The sequence below is a fragment of the Aristolochia californica genome, unplaced genomic scaffold, assembly GCF_029961685.1.
Source record: "Aristolochia californica isolate CCGP_79_NKW_82.1479 unplaced genomic scaffold, dmAriCali1.0.hap1 SCAF_3, whole genome shotgun sequence".
Classification (NCBI taxonomy): domain Eukaryota; kingdom Viridiplantae; phylum Streptophyta; class Magnoliopsida; order Piperales; family Aristolochiaceae; genus Aristolochia; species Aristolochia californica.
In genome coordinates, this window is record NW_027181992.1 from 41,956,407 (window position 1) to 41,980,645 (window position 24,239).

Genomic DNA, 24,239 nt, shown 5'->3' on the forward strand with positions numbered 1-24,239 from the left:
TCCAATCCGTATGATCAGTCGGGGCATTTAGACCCACCGGTCACAAATATGATGAGCTTTTAGCTTTCGTCTTCATGAGCGTAAGAACATGCTCGCGTGCATTCACGGGTTGAACCTATGTGAAAGTTTAAATAACATTGATGCCCTTATGTCGGAAGAACATTTAAATTACTAAAAATTCCATTTGAAATGCGCCTCCTGCTTCCATTGCTTCTTTCTGACGCTTACGTTGCTCTTCCCAAAAGAAAGAAACACGCTTTTTTGTGTTTTGTGAATTGCGGACCTCTCAAAGAAGGTAGAGAGACACTCGTTTTACGAAATTCAGCTTTTGCTTCTGTAAGTACGTTTCCCTTGTCAATTATCTTTGTTTCGCCATTGCCCTTCCGTTTTTAGCCGCCTAGTGGAACTGGGTAGAACGAATTATCTTCCATGCTTGTAGTGTTTACTCATCTGAAGTTGTCGAAATTTCGTTGTTGATGATAAGCCGATATTACTTTACATGAAGAAGCACGTTTTCTCGAATGCGTAAAGAATTCGGCGTCGAAGTTGAATTAGAAACTTGCTACGATTTCCTTTTTCTTTGAAAGGTTTCTAGCGGGTTTTGTTTTATTTGCGATTATAAACAGTATATGGTGTTGTGAAGTCTTTTTTTCTTAGTCGATTCTAATGTATTATTTCCCTTTTGATTGCAGGCTTGTCAGTTCCAATGGGTTTTAATTTAGAGTATCAATCCTTGCAGGAGATTTTTCCTCAGGTATTAGGTTTTTATTTGACGGCATTATACATTTTACTTTTGTAATTGTTTTAGATGATATGTTAAGAGGTTGATATTGTACTTTAGTTTGTGAATTTCCCATAACCCTTTTTTTGTTTTTTGTTTTTGAGAAAGATGAGATATTCTTAAAGCAAAAGCCAAAAAAGCCAAAAAAAAAAAAAAATAGGCAAGCTAGGGGCCTGAAAAATGAGGGATTGGAAGGTCACCATTGAATTAGCTGATCTAACAACATGAAACCAATAGATAATGATACAAAAGAAGATATTGAGAAGCTTGTGGAATGTCTACCAATGCTGCCACTGAGGATCTGAGGATGATGAGCATCAACCAATTACAATTTTAGAGTACCCAGAGTGGACCACCAAATATGTCAATAAAGAAGAGGTCCTGTTTAAGTGCCATCAACTTTGCGGTGGTTGAGTTAGCCTGACCAATGATCAACCATGGTAGTGTGACGTATGGTGCTCATCTGGGCAAGGAGGCAGCTGTTGTCCCGAAGAGAAGAAGCCAAGTGACTTGGTGAGTACGCAACCAAGCAGCGATACAACTAGTGATTCTGCAAATAACCTTGTCCCTATAGGCCCCCTTGTTATGAAATCGGCCATTCCTGTTAATCCAAAGTCCGCATGGGACATGGGTTAGAACTGCAGGGAGTGGAGACTTTTCAAGCTTAGGAAGATTAGACCTATTGTGAAGGAGGCAAAGCTGAATGAGGCTACTCAGACGTAGAGGGAGAGATCCATCTTATTTAGAAAATGGGTCCAAATGTGCCACACAAATGTGCAAGGAAGGAGAATATGATCAAAGCTTTCCTCCATAGTGCCATAGAAATTGCATAAAGAATTATGAACAACATTGCTTCTCCTTCTAAGGTTATTTTTAGTGAGGATTTTCCCAAGGAGCACGCTCCAAAAAAAAAAAAAAAAAAAGAATTGTATGGGGACTAGAGATCTTCCAACTCATTGCAACTTCATGCTGTGGAAACTGAGAAGTTATCGTTGTCTGCATGGTTCCAGATAATTTTATCCTTTGACTAGTCGTGAAGCCTAACACCAGCGAGTGTGGAGATAAGCCTACACACTTCATCCGCCTCTTCATCCTTCATACCTCTTTGGAATTGCAAATTGCAATTGTTCATACTCCCATCCTCTCCCTTAGAGTTAACAACTGAAACTGATTGATCCCTAGTCAAGTTGTAGAGCCCAGGGTAGGAAGCCTTGAGGACAGCCTCATCAATCTACTAGGCATCCCAAAACTTGACGGACTGAATGTTCCCAACATAGTAGCGAATGCTCCTCACTAATTGAGGCTGCAGAGGAAAGAGAGATCTCTAAAGGGGGGATAGGTTCCTGTAGGTGCCACTCCCTAACCACAAGCGAGAGCTCCAATTTATCTTGGCAGCCACAACAAAGTCTCCACATGAGCCTTAGGAGAATGTTGAATCCCCATAACCACTTGAGGAGGAGAGCATGATTCATGTGCCACTCCCTAACCACACGCGAGAGCTTCAATTTATCTTGGTAGCCACAACAAAGTCTCCACATGAGCCTTAGGAGAATGTTGAATCCCCAGAACCACATGAGGAGGAGAGCACGATTCATCTCCCTTATACTGCAAATGCCTAGACCTCCTATAGCTTTAGGGTCACAACCATATTGTCATTTAACACGGTGATACTTGAAGCCATCCTCAGCTCCATGCCAAAGACACTTCTACTTGAGGCTATCAATTCAATTGCAAATGGATACAAGGCATGTAAGGAAGGACATGAAGATTGTGGAAGACCCGCCATACTAGAGTTTAAAAGCATTAGTCTCCCAGCTTTTGACAAAAGCCTTCCTTTTCAAATTGATAAGTGCGCCTCCATTTTTTCCACAACTGGATTAGGGAATTATCAGGTCTCTTATGGAGAAGCGGTAGGCCAAGATAGGTGCTTGGAAAGGATGGGCATGAGCAGCCCATGTAATTCGCATAGTCTTGCAATTCCATCCTTGGAATGTGAAACCCAATAATGGTAGACTTGCTTCAAGTAATCTTTTGCCCCGAGGTTAATTCAAATGAACTTAAGAGAGCTTTTAGCTGCTTGAGTTGTCCCATTAAGCCATGACAAAAGCAGCAAACTGTATTGTTTGCAAACCGGAGGAGAGGAATGTCAATATTTAGGACATCAGCAGTTGGAGTCAACCAAGCATTACCTTTTGAAACATGTATCATGGCCGAAAGGTATTCTAGAACAAATTAAAATAAGAGGGGCAAGAGAGGATGCCCTTGCCTTATCCCTTTGGTTCCTCTGAAGTAGCCACAGGTCGTTCCATTGAGTAGAAGGGAATACAACTACAGATCCAGAATCTCTGGCTGGAGCCGAACCTTGTTGATTCCAATATGTGGTCTAGCAGATTCATGCTTTCTTGATAAAATTTTGAGCAAGATCTTTGGTTTGCCTCCCCTCTTGAAGTGATCAATAACTTCATGCACAGTCATCATGGAGTTGTGATATATCTCCCCCATATAAATGCACTCTAGCCATCACCGATCAACTTTGGCAAGGCCACTTTAAGCTGGTGAGCCAGTAGCCAAGCACTTATTTTATATGAACTAGATACTACTCGAATTGGGTGAAAATGAGTTGGATGTTGTGTTGGTCTTCTTTGGCGTGACATTTGATTCCTTTCTGGAAGAAGCTCCTTGCCATACCACAACTGTTCGGCTTGAGTATTGGCCAAAATCTCTTATGGAATTTACTATTGAAACCTTCAGGTCCTGGGGCTTGGTCAAGAGACAGACCGAGGAAAGCATGTTCACTGGCCAAAAATTTTCTTAGAGTCCTCATGCATCCACACTCTGATGCTAGCGAGAAGGCTATGGGAAGGAATCTTGTCATTCTGAGTAGATGCCGTGTCGTTGGTACAAGCGGCCCAGAGCAGCCAATTGTTAATCCCAAGTAGAGAGCACTTGGGCTCTTGGGATAGTGGGAAGTGATTGTAGAGCCAAGCACCAGAATCCGCCTTGCTTTCTCGCATGGACGTGGTGAGACTATTCGTCATTCTGAAGTAACATTGGGCAGGATCCCAATTCCTTCGGCTTTCAGTTGGCAAAGATTGTTTTTGGATAAAGGTGGTCTTTGATGATTTGTCCATTGTTAACCATGCCGGGCACTAGATGAGGGAACGCAGCCTCTCATTATAGCACTTCTCCCCCACTGACTCAAAATGACCGTGTCATCGCCAGGCCGGGTCATCCCCAACCTGGTGTTTGGGCACCTAGCCCTTGTCCTATTGCTTGCCCTGTCACGGGCCTTACCCCTCAGCCAGACACACCCGAGCCAAACCCCCTGTCACAGCCTACCACTGCTACCACCTTCGGCTCCACCTCTTCTTCCAAACCTCCCAGCACAATAGCTTTCTCTTTTCATTCAGACCTTAACCATCAAGGATATCCCTCATAATTGCCAACTCCCAACCACCTAGAAACCCCTCATTTCGACATGTGGTTCCAGCTGGCCCCCTAAATGGCCTCTTGGAGACCTGCCACAGTCCCATAAATCCCCCCCTAGATCGAGCACCCCCCATCCCTCACCCAATCCTTACCCTCCCACAGAAATGCTCACACCGGCCTCCTCCCCATCCCGGCCTAACTCTGATCTGGATCTCTTGGACTCATAATCAGCCACTTAAACTCTTACCCACCCTGCTACTGCTGCTTCTAGCTCGAGTCACCCGGGGAGCTCATCCACCCCTGCTCTTGGCACATGTTAGATGCGTCGTAGAACTCTTGCTCTAGCTCCCCCACAAGGGGAATCTCTTAGGCGATAGTTTGGTCGACCCGACCACTCTTTGGATCGCATCCCATTCCCCCCTCCGGATGCTCGTTCGGATCAGTTCATTGCCACCCTTCAGGCAGAAAGGCACCACTCTGATGATGATACCTAGCAATAGATGATGAATCTTGCCAGACTTATGGGAGTCGTCTACAAAAGGCTACCTGCCTGATGATGAGGGTTCGAGAGTGTGCAAACCACCTTAGAAATGATTGTGGTCTCATGGAACGTTCGAGGAGTCGGCTTGCCTAGGAAGTGCGCTGTAATTAGCCGTATTCTTGCCTCTTGCAAGCCCTCAATTGTGATCCTCCAAGAGACAATGTGTCAGAACATGACTGCCTCTGTTGCTTGGGAAATCTGGCCCTGTCTTACCTTGGATTGGTGTGCCATCGACACAGTGGGCCACTCTGGTGGTCTGATTGCTCTCTGGAACACCAACATGGTTGACCTCACGGATCTCTGCCTTGGCCAGTTCTCGATTGGGTTGAGATTTCGTGATTGTTGCTCAGGCTGCATCTGGGGGTTGGTTGGGGTCTACGGGCCCACTAGATACTGGAAGCATAGATCCTTTTGGTAGGAACTTCACATTCTGCTCCGGCTATGGTTGGTGCCTTGGCTCATCGCAAGGGATTTTAACGCGATCAGATTTTGCAACGAGAAGTCACCACCTGCCACCTGTATTTCCTCTTCCATGAAGCACTTTGCGGATTTCCTCGGAAACTTTGAGCTTGTGGAGATTCCGTTGTTTGGAAAGACCTTCACTTGGTCGAATGGGTAGAGGCAACCCATCCTTTTCAAGCTCGACATATTTCTTGTGAGCGCTGATTAGCTTCAACTTTATGACAATGCTTCTGACAAGGTTCTTAATCGTGTGGGATCTTACCACTGGCCGATCCTCCTATCCACATCTTTTGGTAGATAGGAACCGGCTCCTTTCTGTTTTGAGAACTCGTGTATGCTAAATGTGGACTTTGATCATCTTCTAGTTGATTGGTGGTGGCCAAGCCGACTTGGACCTCCCTCAGAAACTAAAGCTCCTCAAAGGAAAATTGAAATCATGGCTTTCTAACATGAATGGCTCCCTTTGTGCTGTAAAAGCTTCCCTCCTCTCCACAAATTGGCATTTTGGACCAGACTGAAGAACAAAGGTATCTCTCAAACGCTGAATTCTCTTCTCGCGCTGTTCTTCAGATTCCTCTCCATGCTCTTCTTCACTTGGAGAAAGTGCGATGGAAACAACGTGCCCATTTCCGATGTTTGAAAGAAGGGGATGCCAACACTAAATTTCTTCATGTCATTGCCTCTGTGAGGTGGAGGACTAACCGATTTACCTCACTATGTTTTGAGAATGAGGTAACCTCGGATAGATCCTCCATCACTGATGCTTTGATCAAGTTTTATGTAGATCTTTATATTGAGGAATGTCTTTGTTGGCCTAAGCTTCAACACCTTCATTTTACCAAAATCTTCACTGCTGCCACTTCATTCCGGGAGCTTCCTTTCTCTGATATGGGGATTGAGAAGGCTGTTCTAGGACTGGCTTGTGATCGAGCGTCAGGCCCAGATGGTTTTAAAGGGGATTTCTACCACAGAACTTGGCCCATTATTAAACAGGACATATCTAGCATGGTTCAGGGCTTCCACAAGGATGCCATTACTTTTAGAAGGATGGGGGCTTCCTTTATTGCCTTAGTCCTAAAGAAGGCTCTTGTTGAGTAGCCAGGTGACTTCCGCCCCATCAGTCTCATCTCCAACTCTTACAAAATTATTGCTCGGCTCCTCGCTCGGTGTTTGAAGGCCTTCCTTTCCTTGGTCATTCATCATGGGCAAGGTGCTTTCCTTTGGGGAAGGAACATTCTGGACTCCTCCATGGCGGCGCATGAACTTTTTGATCATTACTCCTGCTCTAGCACCCCTCGCTTTGCGCTGAAGCTGGACCTTGAGAAGGCTTTTGACAAGGTTAATTGGGACCTCTTGGATGATATTTTGGGCCAGATGGAGTTTGGCGTCCGTTGGAGATATTGGATGAGAACCTGCATCTCTTCAGCCTCCTCCCTCCTTATTAATGGGATTGTTTGCAGAGTTTTTTAAGGGATCCAGGGGAATTCGACAAGGGGATCCGCTTTCTCCCCTCTTATTCAATGTTGTGGCTGAGCTTTTCTTGGCTATGCCCTACAAGGCTAAGGAGGTTGGCTGATTGGAGCCAATCAATAGCATTGAGGCTTTCGATGTTCCGCTCCTTCAGTATGCAGATGATACTCTATTATTCGGGGTTGGATCTTTGGATTATATTATGAAGGTCAAGGTGGTTCTGGGCCTTTTTGAGATTGCTTCAAGGCAGAAAGTTAATTGGGAGAACGTCACTTTATTGGGGTTTAACATTAACTTGGAGAAACTTCATTCCATGGCAGATCTCTTGGTTGGCTCTCTCTCTCTACCCTTCTGGCCACCTACCTCAGTCTCCCCCTCTTCACCTTTTGCATCAACAAGGATCTATGAAGCCCGGTTATTGAGATACTGGAATCTCTTTTGGCTACTTGGAGGGGTCGTCTCCTCTCTAAAGTTGGGAGGCTTACCCTACTCAAATCTTGTTTGGCTGCTATCCCAACTTATTTCCTCTCGTTTATGCATCGCTCTACTTCGATTTGCCACAAAATTGATGATTTGATGAGGAGATTCCTTTGGCGAGGTACCTCTACTAAGTTCAAGTATCATTTGGTGGGTAGGAAGGATGTTTGCAATTCCAAATCTAATGGGGGCTTGGGTGTTTGGCTCACCAAGGATATTAATATAGCCCTCCTCAAATGGATCTGAAAATTCAACACTGCTGGCAACAACCTTTGGGGACCAATGGTGTCGTTCAAACTTAACTGGCATGAGACGTGGTGGACCTCGGGAGGGAAGAGAGCTGTCCTTTCTCCAATCTGGAGAGCTATTTTTCCTCTCCTCCCTCTGTTCCGCTCGGGCATCCGCCTCCAAGTTGGTAATGGTCGCTCGATCCACTTCTGGGAGGATTGGTGGGTTAGTTCTGGGCCTTTGAAGGCTTCCTTCGATAGCGTCTGGTGGGCCTCCATGTAGTGCTGTCTGTCGGTCGCGGATGCTTGGGGTTTGGGAGCGTGGGATCTTCAGTTACGTCGGGGTCTTGATGATGTAAATGCCCTTCTTGCTTCTTGCTTCTTGCTTGTTGGTGGTGATTTCCTCTTCTAGGCCTCGTGATGCTTTGGGGGATTTGGTGGCCAAAGGCTAGTGGTATGTTTTCTGTCTCCTTCGCCTACTCTCCCTCATTAAGTGATGGACCTCGACAACCCCCAACCATGAGGTGGCTTTTATTTGGTGTCTCTTTGCTTCCCTGAAGGTTTTCCCTATGGAGTGTCGGGCTTAATAGAATTCTCACTGCAGTCAAACTTCATCGCCGTGGTAACCTCAGTGCGTGGACCTCTTGCCCTTTGTGGCCTTGAGGAGGAGACTACTTGCCAACTCTTTGTGTCCTGCCCCTTTTCTTGGTCTGTGTGGATGAGCATCCTTAGTTGATTCGGGCTTTAGCTTTGCTAGCCAAATGACATCGTCTCAGTTGGGCGCTTACTTCTCGGTGTTCCTCTCCCTAAATTGGGAAAGATAATCATTTCATCTTGTGTTGCCTTCATCCCTTGGGGCATTTGGATGGAACGCAACAATAGGCACAATGCCAAGCATCTATTTCGTGATCGGGTCATGTCCTCCATTTTTGGCCTCATCTCTTCTTGGATCCATTCCAGGAAGGAGTTTTCCGCTCTCTCTGGGCTCTTGCTCAAGGATAATTGGAGTAAGCCTCCAACTATACAGGAGTGGTAACCACCTGATCTGGGCTTTATCAAGATTAATTTTGATGGTAGTTCTCTCGGCAATCCTGGCTTGGCGGGCTATGGTGGTCTCTTCTATGATTTGGGTGGTAACCAGCTCATGTCTTATTCTGGACCAATGGGCATTTCTGACTCCAATGTTGTCGAGTTTCAGGCCCTCCTCAGACGCCTCATCATCTTCCGCGAGCACTTCTCCAAGCCGCTCCACATTGAGGGAGACTGCGGTGATTGCTGGATGGTTCTCCTCTCCCTCTTCTCCGTGGTGGCGTTATTGGGATGTGTACTATTCCATTCTAGACATTCTTCCTCACCTTACCTGTATTTGGTCCCGTGAGCCCAGATCTGCAAATTTTGTTGCAGATGGTTGTGCTAAATTGGGGGCTCCATGCCCTTCTTGTAAGAAGTGGCCTGCCTAATCTTGTTTGTTCTGCTTCTTGGTTTTAATAAATTTATCACTTTCTTAAATAAATAAATAAAAAAATAAAAAATAAAGATTGTAGAGCCATAGGCTTACATCAGTACCAGAGGCCCCAACCCGAGAGCGTGATCACAATCATGCCCAGCTCTATTCCCTCCCTTCCATCAACAAGGGTTTGCACATGGATAGTTATGGTGTGGTAAGTTTGGTCAGCGAGGGAGCAATTGGTGGAGATTTGGAAGCATTAGTGTGAGGTGGAATAGGGGGGGTGGTGCAACGAGGTTTGCAGCAGATGCAGTGGAAGGATGAGGAGTGGCGGGAAGTTTTCTGCGTTATGCTGCAGAAATGGTGTTGGCTTCGGGTGTGGCTGTTGATGTACTGTGGAGTTGAAGCATTGTAGGCACTCAATGAAAAACTTCTAAATTCAGACACTGTAAGTTCCTGGAGATAGATTCATGCCATTATTTGCTTGTCACAACATTGTAATATCTTGCACTCTTGTTCACCTTTACGCTGGAAGGTGCAGAGGTAGAATACAAGGTTGTGTCCAGAGCTCTCTAGTTCTTGCTCCTCAATCAACACAAGCACATTGGAGATAGTAATGAATCTTTCGCAAGCATCCCTCTGTATGCTGATGAAAGATTGCCTATCTCTAGTCTGGCCCATAATGTGAATTATCGCCTCAAATCAGCGCTATTACCGCTCAGCGGATTAAAGCTCTTTGAATCTAGTTTCTTGTGCAATAAACAGTTTGTAATTTATCACTTTTATAAAAAAAAATAACCGTTTGTAATTCTGAGTTATATTTTGGAAGATATTGATATCAAAAGTACCAAAGGTCAGTTTTGTCGAAAATCTCTCATTTTCCTATTTTCTCTCCCATGACCTCTCCATGCATTGACTTGAATTGAATTTTCTTTTCTCCTACAATCCTAGTTCTTTAGGAAAATTTATCTTCTAATCAGAGAGTTTTGGTCAGACTTGATCACTCCATTATGTGGTCGTTCGAGGTATGCAATATCCTGGTTGGATGTTGTTTTCAATATTTTGCGTTTTTGTTACTTGGTTGTATCTTCCGCACAATCATCTCCAAAAATTATGCTCACCTTCTAGAAACTTCTTTGAGGTCATATTGGGTCCAACTTGTTTGTTAAGTCTACAATTCTATAATTAGAGTCTCCCCTATATTCTCACAAAAAAGTAGGTCACCATCATTCTTGATTTGATGAGAAAGTTCTTGTTATTTTTCTTTGGAAACTTGGTTTGAAGTAGTGTGTTGCATTGTCGCCTACTTTTATCTAAAGTTTCTAGAGGTAGTTTTGGAAGTAGAGTATTGCATTGTTATCTCCATCGGTCTGAATTCTTTGTGTTTCTCTAGTATTTCTTTAAGTTATCATTTTTTCATCACTTCGGAGCAATGCCTATACCCACTTCCTATAAAGTATAAGAGTGTGCCCAACATCCAGCTCGAGTTAAGTCTTGTATTGTTCACACTAAGAGGTGGTTTTTGTTGAGTTACCCTTAAAAAGCGGGTAGTCTCTTTGTTGTGCCTAAAATTTGGCATTTTTCCGCTTTTGAAGTTGAGCGGAGTATGTTTCAGACTATAACCGTTTTAACTGGTTTATGGAGTTTTTTTGTACGGATAGAGTAATTTTTTTCTCTCATATTGTGTTTTGTCCAAAGTTGGGTTTCTATGTCTTTTTTATCCCCAACTTGAGGGGAGAAGTAGATGAAGAAGTACAAGAAAGAGGAATTTTATTCCACATGTTGTGGTAATTTTTATGTGATAAAAATATTCAAGAAAGGGGGAGAACACAAGATGAAGATTTTATATCTGTGAAGAATTTTTTCAGCAAAAAAAGTTTGAAGACCAATTTTTTTTTTTCCATGCAAGCTGAAGTTATAAATTTCAGTTTGAGGGGGAGTGTTGAAGAGTATGTATGGAAGATTTTTACATGACTTTCATATAAAGAAATCTCACAGAACAATGATTAATATAGCAGGATCTGAAAGAAGTCTTATGGGAGGATGTCTCACAAAAGAGTCTCAGTTAAAAGGTGTTTTAGTTATGCTGGTCTTCTATTTATGTTCAGTTTTTGACTTTAGGTGTAATTGGGACGAGAGTAGTTTAATTTTTATTGGATTCCACTTGTTTTCCCTATTATAAATAGAGGTTCATTATACTCAAATTACAAAAGTCATGAAGGCTAGAATTTTGCTTGCTTCAATGTTAAATCTGAGTTTCAACTTACCAGTTTTTCTGAAATCTGGTTGAGACACTTGAGTCAAGAATGTATGTCTGGTGCTTGTCATTGCAAAGAAGTAGGAGAAATCTATAGAGGATGCATATGACATCTGCTATACCTATATGAGGACTTATGAGAGTCTTGAGGAGTATACCTTTTTTATTATGTCTGTAAGAGATCTTAGTGGAACTAGTGTTGTTTAACCAATAATTTTACTCGATTTCCCGTTTGCCGTAAATGAAATGGAACATTAATGGGTAACTTTTATTTTGTACCCAATTAACCGATTACCTGGTTATTCATTGGAGTACTTCATTGGTTCTTTGTTTGGGAGAATGTCTTATGTACATATTACAAGATTCTAGTGACTTCTTTTAAGGATTTTCTAATATTCCTTTGATAATTTTTTTATCCATTAGAATGATATTTTTTAGACTTCTCTGTATATGATTATGTATTTTTCATATTTTTATGATTTATCGACTTTTAAATAATATATGTTATTATTCTACCCGATATATGTTCTATCATTCAATAATCAGGTAAATAATGGTATATGGAGTAAGGTATAAATAATCAGGTAAAACGGTTTATTCACCTTAGTTTGTTCCATTTATATATCATTTACACCCCAAGCTAGGCTTACAAGATCAAGATGAAACCAATACTTGGCACTAACAAAATTGTCTTCTGTCTCACTATTAAAAAACAGAAAAAAAAAGACTTCAAACCTATGACTTTGGATCTTCTGAATAGCGTAAGAATGTTCTTTGGTTCTATTTTCTAAGGTATAATTGTCTACTCTTTTCAGCTGAAAGTGGTTTCTTTTTCAACTACTGTAGGTTGATTATCGTATTCTGAAAGCGGTAGCAATTGAACATAGTAATAATGTTGATTTAGCAGTGGAGTTTATTCTCTCTGAGGTACTCAGGCTATGAATAAGCCACAGGAGGAAGCAGATTTTAGTTCTGGCAGTCAAGAAGTTGGTCACCTCTCTTCTGAAGCTGGTATAGACTTTTAAATTTTACTCGAGTGGACAGTACCTTTTCTTTAACTTATTTTCTGTAATGCTTTTTAGCTGATGAGGGGATGCTTCTGGATGTCCATTTGAATCGGAGAAGTTAGACTTATCATTGGATCATTCTGTGCTATCTACCCAAGCACATGTGGATCCACCTTCAGAATTGAGGAGCCCAGATGGAGAAGCTGGTTCACATTCAAATGCTTATGCAGGATATCTTGAGTTTCAGATCCATTCAATTTCATGTGCACGTGGAGGTTTTTGTGAGGATGAATTATGTAGAAAAACAGGAAACAAAGAAATTGTTTCTTTAGAAAAGTGTCAAGATCCTGGGTCCTACAAGGATGTGGCTGCAAGCTCTGTAACAGAAGAACATTTAGTTGCTGCAGATGGCTTCAATTTACGAGGGCAGACAGTTGGTGATGGCAAAGATCTTGATGCCTCATTTCCTCGATTTGTGCTTTTGGAATCATCAATAGAGGAAAGTCTGTCACCTGCTGTTCGACAAATTCAGTCACCCGTTGAGGAAGCAATAACAAGTCCTGCCAGGTGCAGTCCTATGGGAGAAATTCATGCTAGTGTTATCTTTGACAATTGTGAAGAGTCGGAGTCCAAAGCTTGGAAAGACGATATGGAGGAGTCAATATTTGATGCAGAAATGGTTCAAATTGGCAGTAAGAGTCTTAGTACTAGCCATTCTGGTCAAATGATCAGTGTTGATTTGCTTGAAGAGTTCCTTACTGAGGCTAAAGCGTGCAAAGTAATGTCTCCTGATATTTGAGGGGAGCACTTTTTAGTAGTGAGTGCGGTGAATTTTCTAATTTTTGCTATATCTGAACCTGGCAGAAAGTCTTATATTCTGAAATGGAGTTACTGATGAACATGGTGAGGGCAGTAGAGCTTCAAGAGAAAGCTGCCAACGAAGCCAAGGTTGAAGCTTCTAAGGTTGGTCTTGACATTTTTGCGAAGGTTGTTAAAACTTAAAGAGATGCTGCTACATGCAAAACAAGCAAATGACATGGTGTGTATTTCTGTTAATCTTTTAAGTTCATGTCTGAATATGTAGCAAAGAGAAAATTTCATGTTGCCCTTGTTTTGGCAGCATGCTGGTGAAGTGTATGGAGAGAAATCCATCTTAGCTACAGAAACGAGAGAATTTCATTCTCTTTTCCTCAGTTTGTCAGATAAACGGGATAGATCTCTTTCGATTATCAATGAGGTACAAACTTCTGCATTTCAGCTCTCCTTTCTTTTTCTTTTTTTAAATGATGCTGATTTTTATTAAGACAAAGCTCAAAAGAGCATATTACAATGGAGGGAATCCTTCCCATACAATGAGAGATTGTTGGAAAGTTCCGAATTTAGCCAATTTACAGCTCTCCTTTCTTATATTCACAATTCTTCCCTAAGTATATTGAATTGGTTGCTAGAACATTAAATCTGGCCTGGTACGGATGGTTATGTTTTTGTACTGTTATAAAATATGAAACAATGAGTCTTTTTCTTCAATTCAATTGTTTGCAACTTTTTAGCTTAGATAAATGATACTTGATTCTCATCGATCTATTTTTCCATGAGACTGTTTTTTTCTCATTTTTTGGAGAAAGACTAGGTTGGTCTGTATCCAAATTGTGAAAGAAGAACTAATCTTAGTGGTTCCAACTACTTTGTCACACAAATGTTGTGCAGTTGAGTTTTTATTTTTTCAGATTTTAGGTTATGGCAAACTTCTTATGGTGGTTACAGAAAACAAAAATTGGGAGAGGTTGTAGGAGTTTCCAAGAGAAAGATTTGAGTGCAAACATATCATCTTGAAAACCTGCTATGTTTTATGGAAAGAGGTTGTAGTAATGTGCGTTTTGTTAGCTGATTGCAAAGGGATTATGCAGAAGAAAACTACTGTCAAATAAGAGAATAAAGAAGATTGAGGAAGGGAGGAGAAAGAGAGAAGAGAAAGGGAAATGGCTGCCGCAAGAGAGCTCAAGTAGAGGCTCTCGTTAGTGTTCTAATTCGACCACTAACACTTTATATTGCTTAAATGAAAAATAGTATAAAGTCAAAAATACATGAACACTCAAACATGCTGAGTAAAATAGTACTCTATCTAGGTGTAGATTATGTGAAATTACCAAACTACCTTTCACATTATTTTCTAACACTCCCCCTCAAGCTGGAGCATAAATACCCATAAACTCCAGCTTGTTACAAAAAGTTCCAAATTCATGTTTTCCCAAGGTTTTGGTAAGCATATCAGCAACTTGATCACCGGACCAACATAGGGGATAACCACTTCCTTTTTCATCACTGCATCTCGAATAAAATGGTTGTCAACTTCTATATGTTTGGTTCTCTCGTGAAAAACTAGATTTCTTGTAATGAATATAACCTGTTTATTACGATACATAGTCATGGATCCATTGCTGTGTAAATTTCAATTCTTAGACAATTGATCTCACCTACATCAACGAACTAACAGTATGAGCCATAGCTCTATACTTAGCTTCAACATTGCATCGGGCCACAACATTATGTTTCTTGCATCTCCAACTTATCAAGTTTCCACCCAAGAACACACAAATAACAAGTAGTAGACTTTCTGTCTAGTTTAGATTTAGTATAATCTGCATCTGAGAAAGCTTCTATCTTTTGGTGAAAAACAACCCCTTTCTAGGAAAACCCTTCAAATATCTTAATATCCTCCGAGTAGCTTTGAGATGTACCTTGCATGGACGGTTCCATGAATTGACTAACGACATTGATAAAGAAGGATATATCAGGACAGGTAACTGTGGCATAGATCAATTTCCCAATTAGCCTACGATATACTATCTTGTCCTTGAGTTCATGATTATTCATGAGATCATGACCAACTTCCATAGGAGTCTCTATTGGTTTCGTTCTTGACAGGCCATATTCCTATAACATGTTAGTGAAATATTTTTTCTATGTAAGTACGAGTCTTGCCTTGCTTCTAGGCACTTCAATTCCAATAAAATACTTCAAGGAACCTAGGTCTTTGGTTTGGAAATGCTTTAAAAGATGTATCTTTAATCTCCTCAATACCTTTTATATCACTCCTAGATAAAATGATATCATTTACATATACTAGCAGAACAACAATACCAGATGGTCTCTTCATGACAAATAGAGAGTGGTCACAATGACTATGAGAGAATCCAAAGGGCATGACAACTTGGATGAACTTCTCAAGCCATGCCCTAGGGCTTTGTTTAAGCCCATAGATTACCTTCTTGAGTTGGCACACCTTTCGAATTTCCCCCTCAGCAACATACCTAGGAGGTTGTTCCATGTTACCTCTTCATCTAGGTTACCAACCAAAAAATATTTTTTATATCTAGTTGAAACAATGGCTAACCCTAGTTGACAGCAACAACTACTAGAATGCATACTAAAGTCAGGTGGGTGAAGGGTGAGAAGGTCTCAAACACTGCAACACCGTATGTTTGAGTCTTCCCCTTTGCTAGTATATCACTCAACAGAACCATCTGCCCAATATTTTACATTGTATATCCAACAATATCCAACTACAATGGCACCGGAAGGTAATCCACACAAGACCCATGGACCTCTATCACATAATGCCCGATCTTAGGATCCATAGCTACCTTCCATTGAGGGGATAGGAGAACATCCTACACAAAAGAAGGAATAATGCACGAAGTCAAACAAAGCAAATTTTTAATATTGTTGAGATTAGAAAGCAAAAGAAAGTAAATTAGATCATGGATGTCTAGTAGACTTACGTACACCTTTCTGAAGAGCAATGGGAAGGTTTAGATCACTTACCTTAGGATCTGTAGGCAAGGGGGCTTCTGGAATTGGCGAGAGAGAGGGAACTGTAGCTTGGTGCTTAGTAGAACGTCATCTATGATACACTTGTAATGGTTTATCTACAGTGACAGTTGGTGAGACGGTAGGACCATCCTCTATAGGGGTTGGAGCAATAATTTTTGGACTTGGAAAAGGAGTAATGTCCATGGTAGCTGAAGAAAACAAGGGGACATTTTCAAAGAATGTCACATTAACAAATACAAATGTTTTCCTAGTGTAGGGACAAACATTTGTACCCCTTATGTGTATGGGAATACCCCAAGAAGACACATTTCACTGTATGAGGAGATTTGTATGTGGATGAGCCAAATCTATGAACACAACAAATGCACCCAAAAACATGAGGAGATAAAGCAAACAGTGTAACAAAGGGCAGTAACAACCGAATGCGCATTTTTCCCCTATAATAGAAAATAGCATTCTGTTTATAAGAAAACATGCAATGAGAACGACATCGCTCCAATATGATTTGGGAACATTCATATAAAGCATTGTACACGTAACTTCCAACAGATGACAATTCTTACTTTCCACTACCCCATTTTGTTATGGAGTAAACACACATCAGAATTGATGAATGATTCCCTGACTTTGGCATAAATTGTCAAATTTGTGATTCATAAACTCCAAACCATTATTAGCTTGAAGAACATGAAGAGATGCACCAACTAGATCTTTTATTTCATTGTAAAAGTTTTGAAATACTGTAAACATTTCAGATTTCTCTAATAGGAGATACACCTAGGTACATCGACTAAAGCATCAATTAAGGAAAAAAAGTACTTGTAACCAAAGATGTTGTACACGGGGCATGGCCCCCATACATTTGAATGGACAATTTCAAATAAAATCCTATTAGTTTGGCTTATGGGAAATACAGTGGGGTGATGCTTGCCCAATTGACTTGAGTCAAACTAAAGGGATAAACTAGAAGGGAAATCAGGAAATAGTTAAACCAACTTTGTTGGAGATAATTTTCCTAATCGTAGATGCCACTGGAGTGGTGAGACCACTGTATGAAGAGCATGGGAAGGAGGCAGTGAAATGACCTTTTAGATGATATAGTCTACCTCTCTCATATGAGGAATCAATCGTTTTCCTTGTCATGAGATCTTGACATACACAGTGAGATGGGTACAAAATTATAGAACACTTCATAAACTAGTGAGTTTGCTTACTGGCAACAAGTTTAGTGGAAATTTTAGAACAAACAACATGGATTGAGGTGACATAAAGAAGATGGAACAAGTAACGGATGACACTGATCCACAACAAGGGTGACATTCAAATAAGAAAACAAGGACGTCATACCTAACATATGAGCAGTGGCTCTTGAGTAAAAAATTAAGGTAGATGAAGGATGCATATGTAGAGCTGACATACCTGAACTAGCCAATGTGATAGTGGGAGGTGATGAATGAGACCACAGGAGGGGTAGCTGCCAATTGTGTCCATACCCTGAGCTAAATGCATCTCATCGGGTGCCTTTTTTTTTTGAGTTGTTCTCATCGGGTGCCTATTACACAATATTGACCATGGCTCCGGTAGATGTCTTAGTATTCTCATGAACAAGGGAATTTGCCCATGCATACTTCCGAATTTACCCCAACACATGTTAGAGAAATGGTTCGTGCGGCCACAATGAATATATTTTTTGTCAGATCTATTGTCACCTCTGCCTCTGCCTCCGAGGTATACCTGAATGGATTTTGATCAACTGAGGTGATTTTTCCCATTTAACTTCTCAGAAGTAATTAAAATCGAATCTTTTCCCTCGGAGCTTCCGTACTTCCTTGAGGGGGTGATAACTTCACCAGATTCAGCCATATAGACACCACAAATATTCAAGAAAACCGACCACCACTTCACATAAAGCAATTGCCTACATAGAAACAAAATGCTCCACTTTTCAAAAAAATAGGGCTTGCGGAATGGAGCACCTATGCATCCAACAATCAAGAATATCCACAAGAATAATAACAACACTTCAATATTTCCATGGAAAATGACAAAATATCAGGCTGATGGCATCCTACCTAGGGATGATGCAGGCAATTGAGCCCAGTAATGGGCTACACACAAGGCAAATGGGAAGATCCCTAGTCAAATAACCCCTTTAGGGAACTAAACAATCATTAAACTGATCTAAAGGCAGCATGAATCATCAATACTAGGGTTATGGTAGAGAAAAAAACACAAAAAATCGATTTTTTATCAACCAGTCAAAACCATACCTTGATTCCCCCTTTCTATGAGTTTGCTGGCTTCAATGGAGAAAGAGATGGTTTGTAACAGGACTTACTGCTCTGATATCATGTCAAATAAGAGAATAAAGAAGATTGAAGAATGGAGAAGGAGAAAGAGAGAAAAGAGAAAGGGAGACGGCTGCTGCAAGAGAGCTCAAGGAGAGGCTCTCATTAGGATTCTAATTCGACCCCTAATACGCTTAAGTGAAAAATAGAGTACAAGGTAAAAAATACCCCTATATACTTAATCCCTTTTAGCTCCTAAAATTCACCTCTAAGTTACATGAAAATGAAACTACATGAGCACTCAAACATGCTGAGTAAAACAGGACTTTATCTAGGAGGTATAGATGATGTGAAATTACCAAACTACCCTTTCACATTATTTTCTAACCACTACCTCTAAGGGGTGTTTTTTTTTTATTTGGAATCTTGAAATACTATATGCTGGTGAGACTTGAACCAAAGACAGTCTAGAATCTTCCTCATGTGACTGTTGAGTCAAAGGCCCCAGTCACAGGGGGTGCTCTTAAATAGTTGATCAGTATGTTTTGTCTTTAATTTCTTAAGAAGGTGAACAGAATTAACTACTAACATATTTTCTAAATTGAATGTAAAAGAATAATCTAATGAGTTTCTGAAATCTCCTTTTTAACTTTTCATTCAAAATAAAAAAATAAAAAACTCTTTCTTCTGTGTATTTTTTCTTTTCTTTTTTTAGTGGTGGAGAAGGGCTGTTGTTGGTAGGAACTTGGAAGTCATACATTCGGTTGGCAAGTGTTTGTTTGACATGATAATGTGGGTAAATTTAAACGGAACTCTATTTCTTCTACATTGAGATTTCTTTGCATCTTTTTTTCTTTCCATTTTCTCAGCAAATTTGAGATCTTGTACACATGAAAAAATATATAACTCCTGGTTTTATTTATTGATGTAAGATTCGTGAAAATCTAAGCACAAGATTAGCAGAGGCAGAAGCATTAAAAACAACAGCAGAACAAGAGAAATTGCAGAAAGAAGAGTCTGCAGGCAAGGCTCTTATTGAGCAAGAAGTTTTAATGGATATGGTGGTTCAAGAATCAAAGAAGATACAGCAAGAAGCTGAGGAAAATGTTAAGGTAGTGCCTTTATATTTGCCAACTTAAGCACTAAAATAGTCAAGTGTTCCTTGAGGAGTATGTCTCTGACATGTATGAAGCTCCAATAAATACCTCTGATGAACATGGTGATATGCTACAGTTGCGAGATTTTTTGGTTGATCGTGGTCATGTCATTGATATGTTGCAGTAAGTTTTCTTCACTTTTCTCTCATTCAAAGTATCTATGTCAGAATGATGCGTAATGAGTTTTATTAACTTGGTTTTGCAGGGGAGAAGTAGCTGTTATCTCTGAGGATGTCAGAATGCTCAAAGAAAAGGTTGATAGTCGTTTACCTATCAGCAAAGGTCTATCAATGAGTCAGATGAGCGGGGACTTCATCATACACATCTCGTAAGAGCATGTCCGCGGATCGAACACTTGAGCTGTCCAAGTTATCTGAAAACATAGGCAAAACCAGCAGAGAGCTTTTAAATAGTGAGCACTCGGTGGAATCGAATGGCAGTAAAAAAGACAGGGATGGAGGAATCAGAAGAACTTCTACAGAGGAAGAATGGGATTTGTCTGGGGAATGTAAGTTGAGCCAGTGGGATGTTGTTTCTGGTGACGAGATTTTCGGAGCTTAAGCTATTGTGTAGATGCCTTCGGTGTAAAGCTGCTTTCAGTCATCTAATTATGGATTCTTCAGCTTAGTTCTTCCATATTGAGCTGTTTTTGTGTATTTTACATCCAATGAACTCTGCTTTTGCCCTGCATACTTTTAGCCGATTAGCATCATTACTTACAGGTTGATTAAGTTTCTTTACTAGAAAATATATTGTTAGGGCTATTTATGTAATGATTTTTCTGAGGAGTCCGTGCTGGCTGGTCTCTGTTTGGTGTTTAGGCCTAGATTTCAGTTTTGTCCTTGACGCCAAATTGACTGTTTTTTTTTTTAATGTTATAATTATACTAAAGGATCATTTGTGTTGTCGTAAAAAAAATAAAACCATGGAAAATTATTTTTTTATTGAAAGTTTTCCTATTACCGGTTTACTTGTGTTGGAGCGCCGTCATAGGAAATAACGACAAAATTGTTAAGGTGTTTGTGTTTATATTATAAATAAATTATTTTTTATAAATAATAAAAATAAGTTATCGCTTTAATGCTTCTTGGTTTTTTTTTTTAAATAGTTTCTTATTGGATCAATACCCCATATGAAATTTGTTTTTCCCATTTTTAATATTTTTAAAGATAAGAGGAATAAAGAAGAATCAAAATAAAATTTATTTCGTTAAAAAATGTCACAAATTTTAAAAAAAATTCATTAAACGGGAAACATATTTTCTTTCACTTTTTTTTATTAGCACAAAGACAATCTTTTAAGTGATAATAAAGCGGGATTAGTGGATGTTTAACCCTTGTGTAGAATATCAAATTTACAACAGTTCTTCATTTTTTTTCTTTTTTTTTTTGTAGTTTTTTTATCAACCTCTCAATTATTTGATTTTGTATGGTATCGAAGCATTAAGATCCTCCCCCTCCCTTTAGTGGTTTTAGTTATGGGCGCAAATGGCTTAGGTTGATCGGTAATTCAATAAATAGATAGAATTAGTATGTGGGTAAAAAAAATTATGTCTGCATTTAATAAGGATCGTTGTGTGGATGTGAGACAAACAAAATCCAATTTGAACCGATTCAATCCACAAATTAAAAAGGCCCAAGTTGAATATAAAAATTTTTAAACCCAATCCAATTCATGAATGCTAGACTTGATTCTAGTATAGTTTATTTTAATTTTAATTCAGATATAATATATTGGTAATTGATATTATACATCTAAGTAATTAATATTAAACTTTCCAACTTAGAAATTTTGTTCTTTTGATCTAAACTGTCCAATAATTTTTTTTATTTGATGACATGTGACTCTAAGTTCACAGCCTAGCCATCAAATACACAGTCAGTACCACTTCAAGAGTGTTCCAAGGGTTGGGAGAATTTTATTAGAGAAGAAGAAAACTTCATTTGTTTTTTCAAGTATTGCAATGGTGGTTATTCATGAAGAACACAAAGTCAGCATCATTTTTTAAGTAGTTGTTGTGCAGTTGTGTGCCCTTTGGGGGTTATGATTTTTTCAATGAAACAAAAAAATTAGTTTGGTGCTTTAAAACTCCTGAGAAGCTAAGCTATCATTGTCATAATTTGTTTAAGTAGTGGAAATGCAAGTGGGGAGGCAGTTTTAGACCATTTCTCTTTCCCCAATTTGTGCCTCCTCTTTCCTACCTCACTCTACTCTTCTCTTGTCCCAATTTGTGCCCCCTCCCTCCTTGTCTCATTCAATCTCTGCTTTTTTCTAAATCGTTTTCAATCCTTCAAGGATTTTATCACCCATAGGCCTGAATCTTGAATTGTGTGTATGATCGGAAAATGAGATAGATGTTGATAAATTTCAAAGGTTGGTTGATAGACTAATTTGTTTAATAGTCTCTAGACCAAATATTTTCTTTGTTATTAGTGTTTTTAGACAATTCATGCATCAACCTCAACCTTCACACCGGCAAGCACTTGAAAGGATATTGAGGCACCTAAAGAAAAATTCAAAACAAAAGTTGTTGTATAATAATCATACACACTTTAATATTGAAGGATTTGCAAATATGAATTGGGCAGCCTCATTTTTTTTTAATTTTTTTTTATGATTGGTGGAAATCTTGTGACTTTGCATAGCAAGAAACATAGTGCAATGGCAAGATCAAGTGCTGAATTAGAATATAGAGCTATGACTCAATTGATCAGTGAAATGTTAAGGCTACAATCATTACTCATAGAGCTTGGTTTCCTAATTGAAACCCCTATGCAAATTCACTGTAATAGCCAAGTATCTATTCATATTGTTAAGTTATGGAGCCTAATTAATGCCCTACGTTGAGTTGGTCGCTGATTAACCTGAGCGGTCAGGTTGTTGTGGGTTTGGAAGAGGAGCGGGAAGCCTCCACTCGGTCCACGATATATTAACTATTATTTTATTAAGGGTAGTTTGGGAATTTTACTTTTGTATTGCGGTTGCCCTAATTTTCTATTTATAATTGAGGGGCGTCACTATTAGGGTTTGATCATCTTAATCCAAGGAGTATCTCAGAGTTGCATCTCGAGAGGTTAAAGAGAAATACCTGTATGTGTGTGATTTCTCTCATCTTCATAGTAGATTACTACAGTGGTGGAAGACAAGACGTAGCCTTACCTTGAGGAGAACCTATATAAATCTTGTTGTGCTTTTTCGTGCTTGTTTTTTCCTTCTTCCGCATTTATTATTATTGTTCTCGTTAGTTTGGAATTAGGGCAGTTAATTCCTAACACATATTGCCTCAAATCTAGTGTTTCAAGAAATAACAAACTACATTAGATTGATTGTCACTTTATTTGAGAAAATCTCAAAGTTGGAATTATCAGCATACGTTACATCCCTTAAAAAAATCAACTAGCAGATATTCTAACCAAAGTAGTTGACGTGGGCCCAGTTCAACATTTTGTGCTCTAAACTAGGCATTTTTTATGTTTTTACACCACCAACTTGAGAGAGTCTTAAAGATTATGATGTAATATGATTTTACTTGGTCTTTTAGGGTATGTTTGGAACCCCATGGAAAAGAAAAGAAAATAAACAAAATAAAATAAGAATTTGACCATTATTATCCCAAAAATAGTTAGTAAAAATGGAGAATTTGATCATTATCTCATTTTCACTAACTATTTTTTGGAAAAATAATGATCAAATTCTCATTTTTTTTCTTCTTTTCTTTTGTTTTCTAGGGGTTCCAAACATACCCTAAAGGTTCTTAAGATCACAAACTCATTAAGCATTACACAATGATCAATACTCATCTTAAAATCAGACTTAAGGCTAGTTTGGAGGCTTTTGGGGTAACTCCTATGGCGTTGGGCTTCGAAGGACTCTAGAATCACTTAGGCTACTAGGTTGACCTAGAGTTCATTCTTGTATTTCATTTTTCTTATCTTCTTGTAATCAACTCAAATTTGGTATGAAAATAATTATGTATGAAATGAATGGACTTGAGCCACCTTTTTAATTCTATTTCATATCTTTTTTTTTTCTTATGATAAAAAGGAGGAGAAAGAAGACCCAATTATGCCTAAAACTAAAATTTAAAAATCTTGTATGCATAAATTCAGAGGAGCTAATTATAAATTGAATTCAAGCACCTGAAATATTCTGATGCTCCTTTTGCATATGGGTAATGTTATTTTTAGTTTCTATATGTTAGGTTTTGTCATCATAATTATTGAGGAGATTGTTGACCTAGAGTTGATTTCTATCCATAATTTTATGATAACAAAACATAATAGTGCTAACAATTATAAATTTAGCATTTCAAATGCTTTTCCTTCAAGACACAAAAATCTAGGTCATTGCAAAAGAACCAACAAATACATCTCAAGACCTCAAGCTCAATTTGTGTGTCAAGTCATCTTGAAGAAGCACCACAAGTGAAGGAATTAAGACTAGAAGATTAGAGTCCAAGTTGTATTGAAAAGTCTCAAGAACTCTAATCCTGTATGAGAACAACACTAAAACTTCAAATTTGATGTACAAATGAGTTCTTGGAACTTTAGGACATATTTTTTCAAAACATGTTTTCTGACGCATATCAAAGTTTTAAAATTTTTAGAAGCCCTTAGGATCATTTTAATCATGTTGAAAAGCTTAATTTAGAAAATTTATTATGGCATGATCAATCATTATCAGGTAATGATCAATAATCTAAAGTACAATCTCGTAAAGAATATGAAGCATGATTGATCAAATAGAACTACGCAAGAATGAGCTATACGAGATGATTGATCATTCCCACTGGGTTAATAGATCATACATGTCCAGGCATTGAAAAACTATAAATCATGATTAATCATAAAATGTTTCGATCT

General features: G+C 39.2%; 1 protein-coding gene across 5 annotated transcripts; it reads left to right on the forward strand.

Moving 5' to 3' along the window:
* The first annotated feature begins 263 nt into the window (after window positions 1-263).
* Window positions 264-20,067, forward strand: LOC137960292 (uncharacterized). 5 transcript variants are annotated; one of them, XM_068807867.1, is made up of 8 exons: window positions 264-336; window positions 693-754; window positions 11,938-12,790; window positions 12,963-13,137; window positions 13,219-13,335; window positions 19,153-19,332; window positions 19,454-19,500; window positions 19,583-20,067. In XM_068807867.1, the coding sequence occupies exons 4-8, from the start codon at window positions 13,105-13,107 to the stop codon at window positions 19,707-19,709; spliced, it is 504 nt and encodes a 167-aa protein (XP_068663968.1). In that variant the 5' UTR covers window positions 264-336; window positions 693-754; window positions 11,938-12,790; window positions 12,963-13,104; the 3' UTR covers window positions 19,710-20,067. The 5 variants fall into 5 exon arrangements, 4 of the variants coding, with proteins under 4 accessions (XP_068663968.1, XP_068663967.1, XP_068663966.1 ...); XM_068807866.1 differs by having other exon boundaries at window positions 11,938-12,102; window positions 12,174-13,137; XM_068807865.1 differs by having other exon boundaries at window positions 11,938-13,137.
* The last annotated feature ends 4,172 nt before the right edge of the window (window positions 20,068-24,239 follow it).

Bases quoted from the DNA above. Each gene is read 5' to 3' on its own strand.
- LOC137960292 (XM_068807865.1), top strand. From the start codon at position 13,105: ATGCTGCTACATGCAAAACAAGCAAATGACATG. The intron at 13,138-13,218 runs GTGTGTATTTCT...TTGTTTTGGCAG, and splicing joins CAAAACAAGCAAATGACATG to CATGCTGGTGAAGTGTATGG. The intron at 19,333-19,453 runs GTAGTGCCTTTA...GATATGCTACAG, and splicing joins AAGCTGAGGAAAATGTTAAG to TTGCGAGATTTTTTGGTTGA.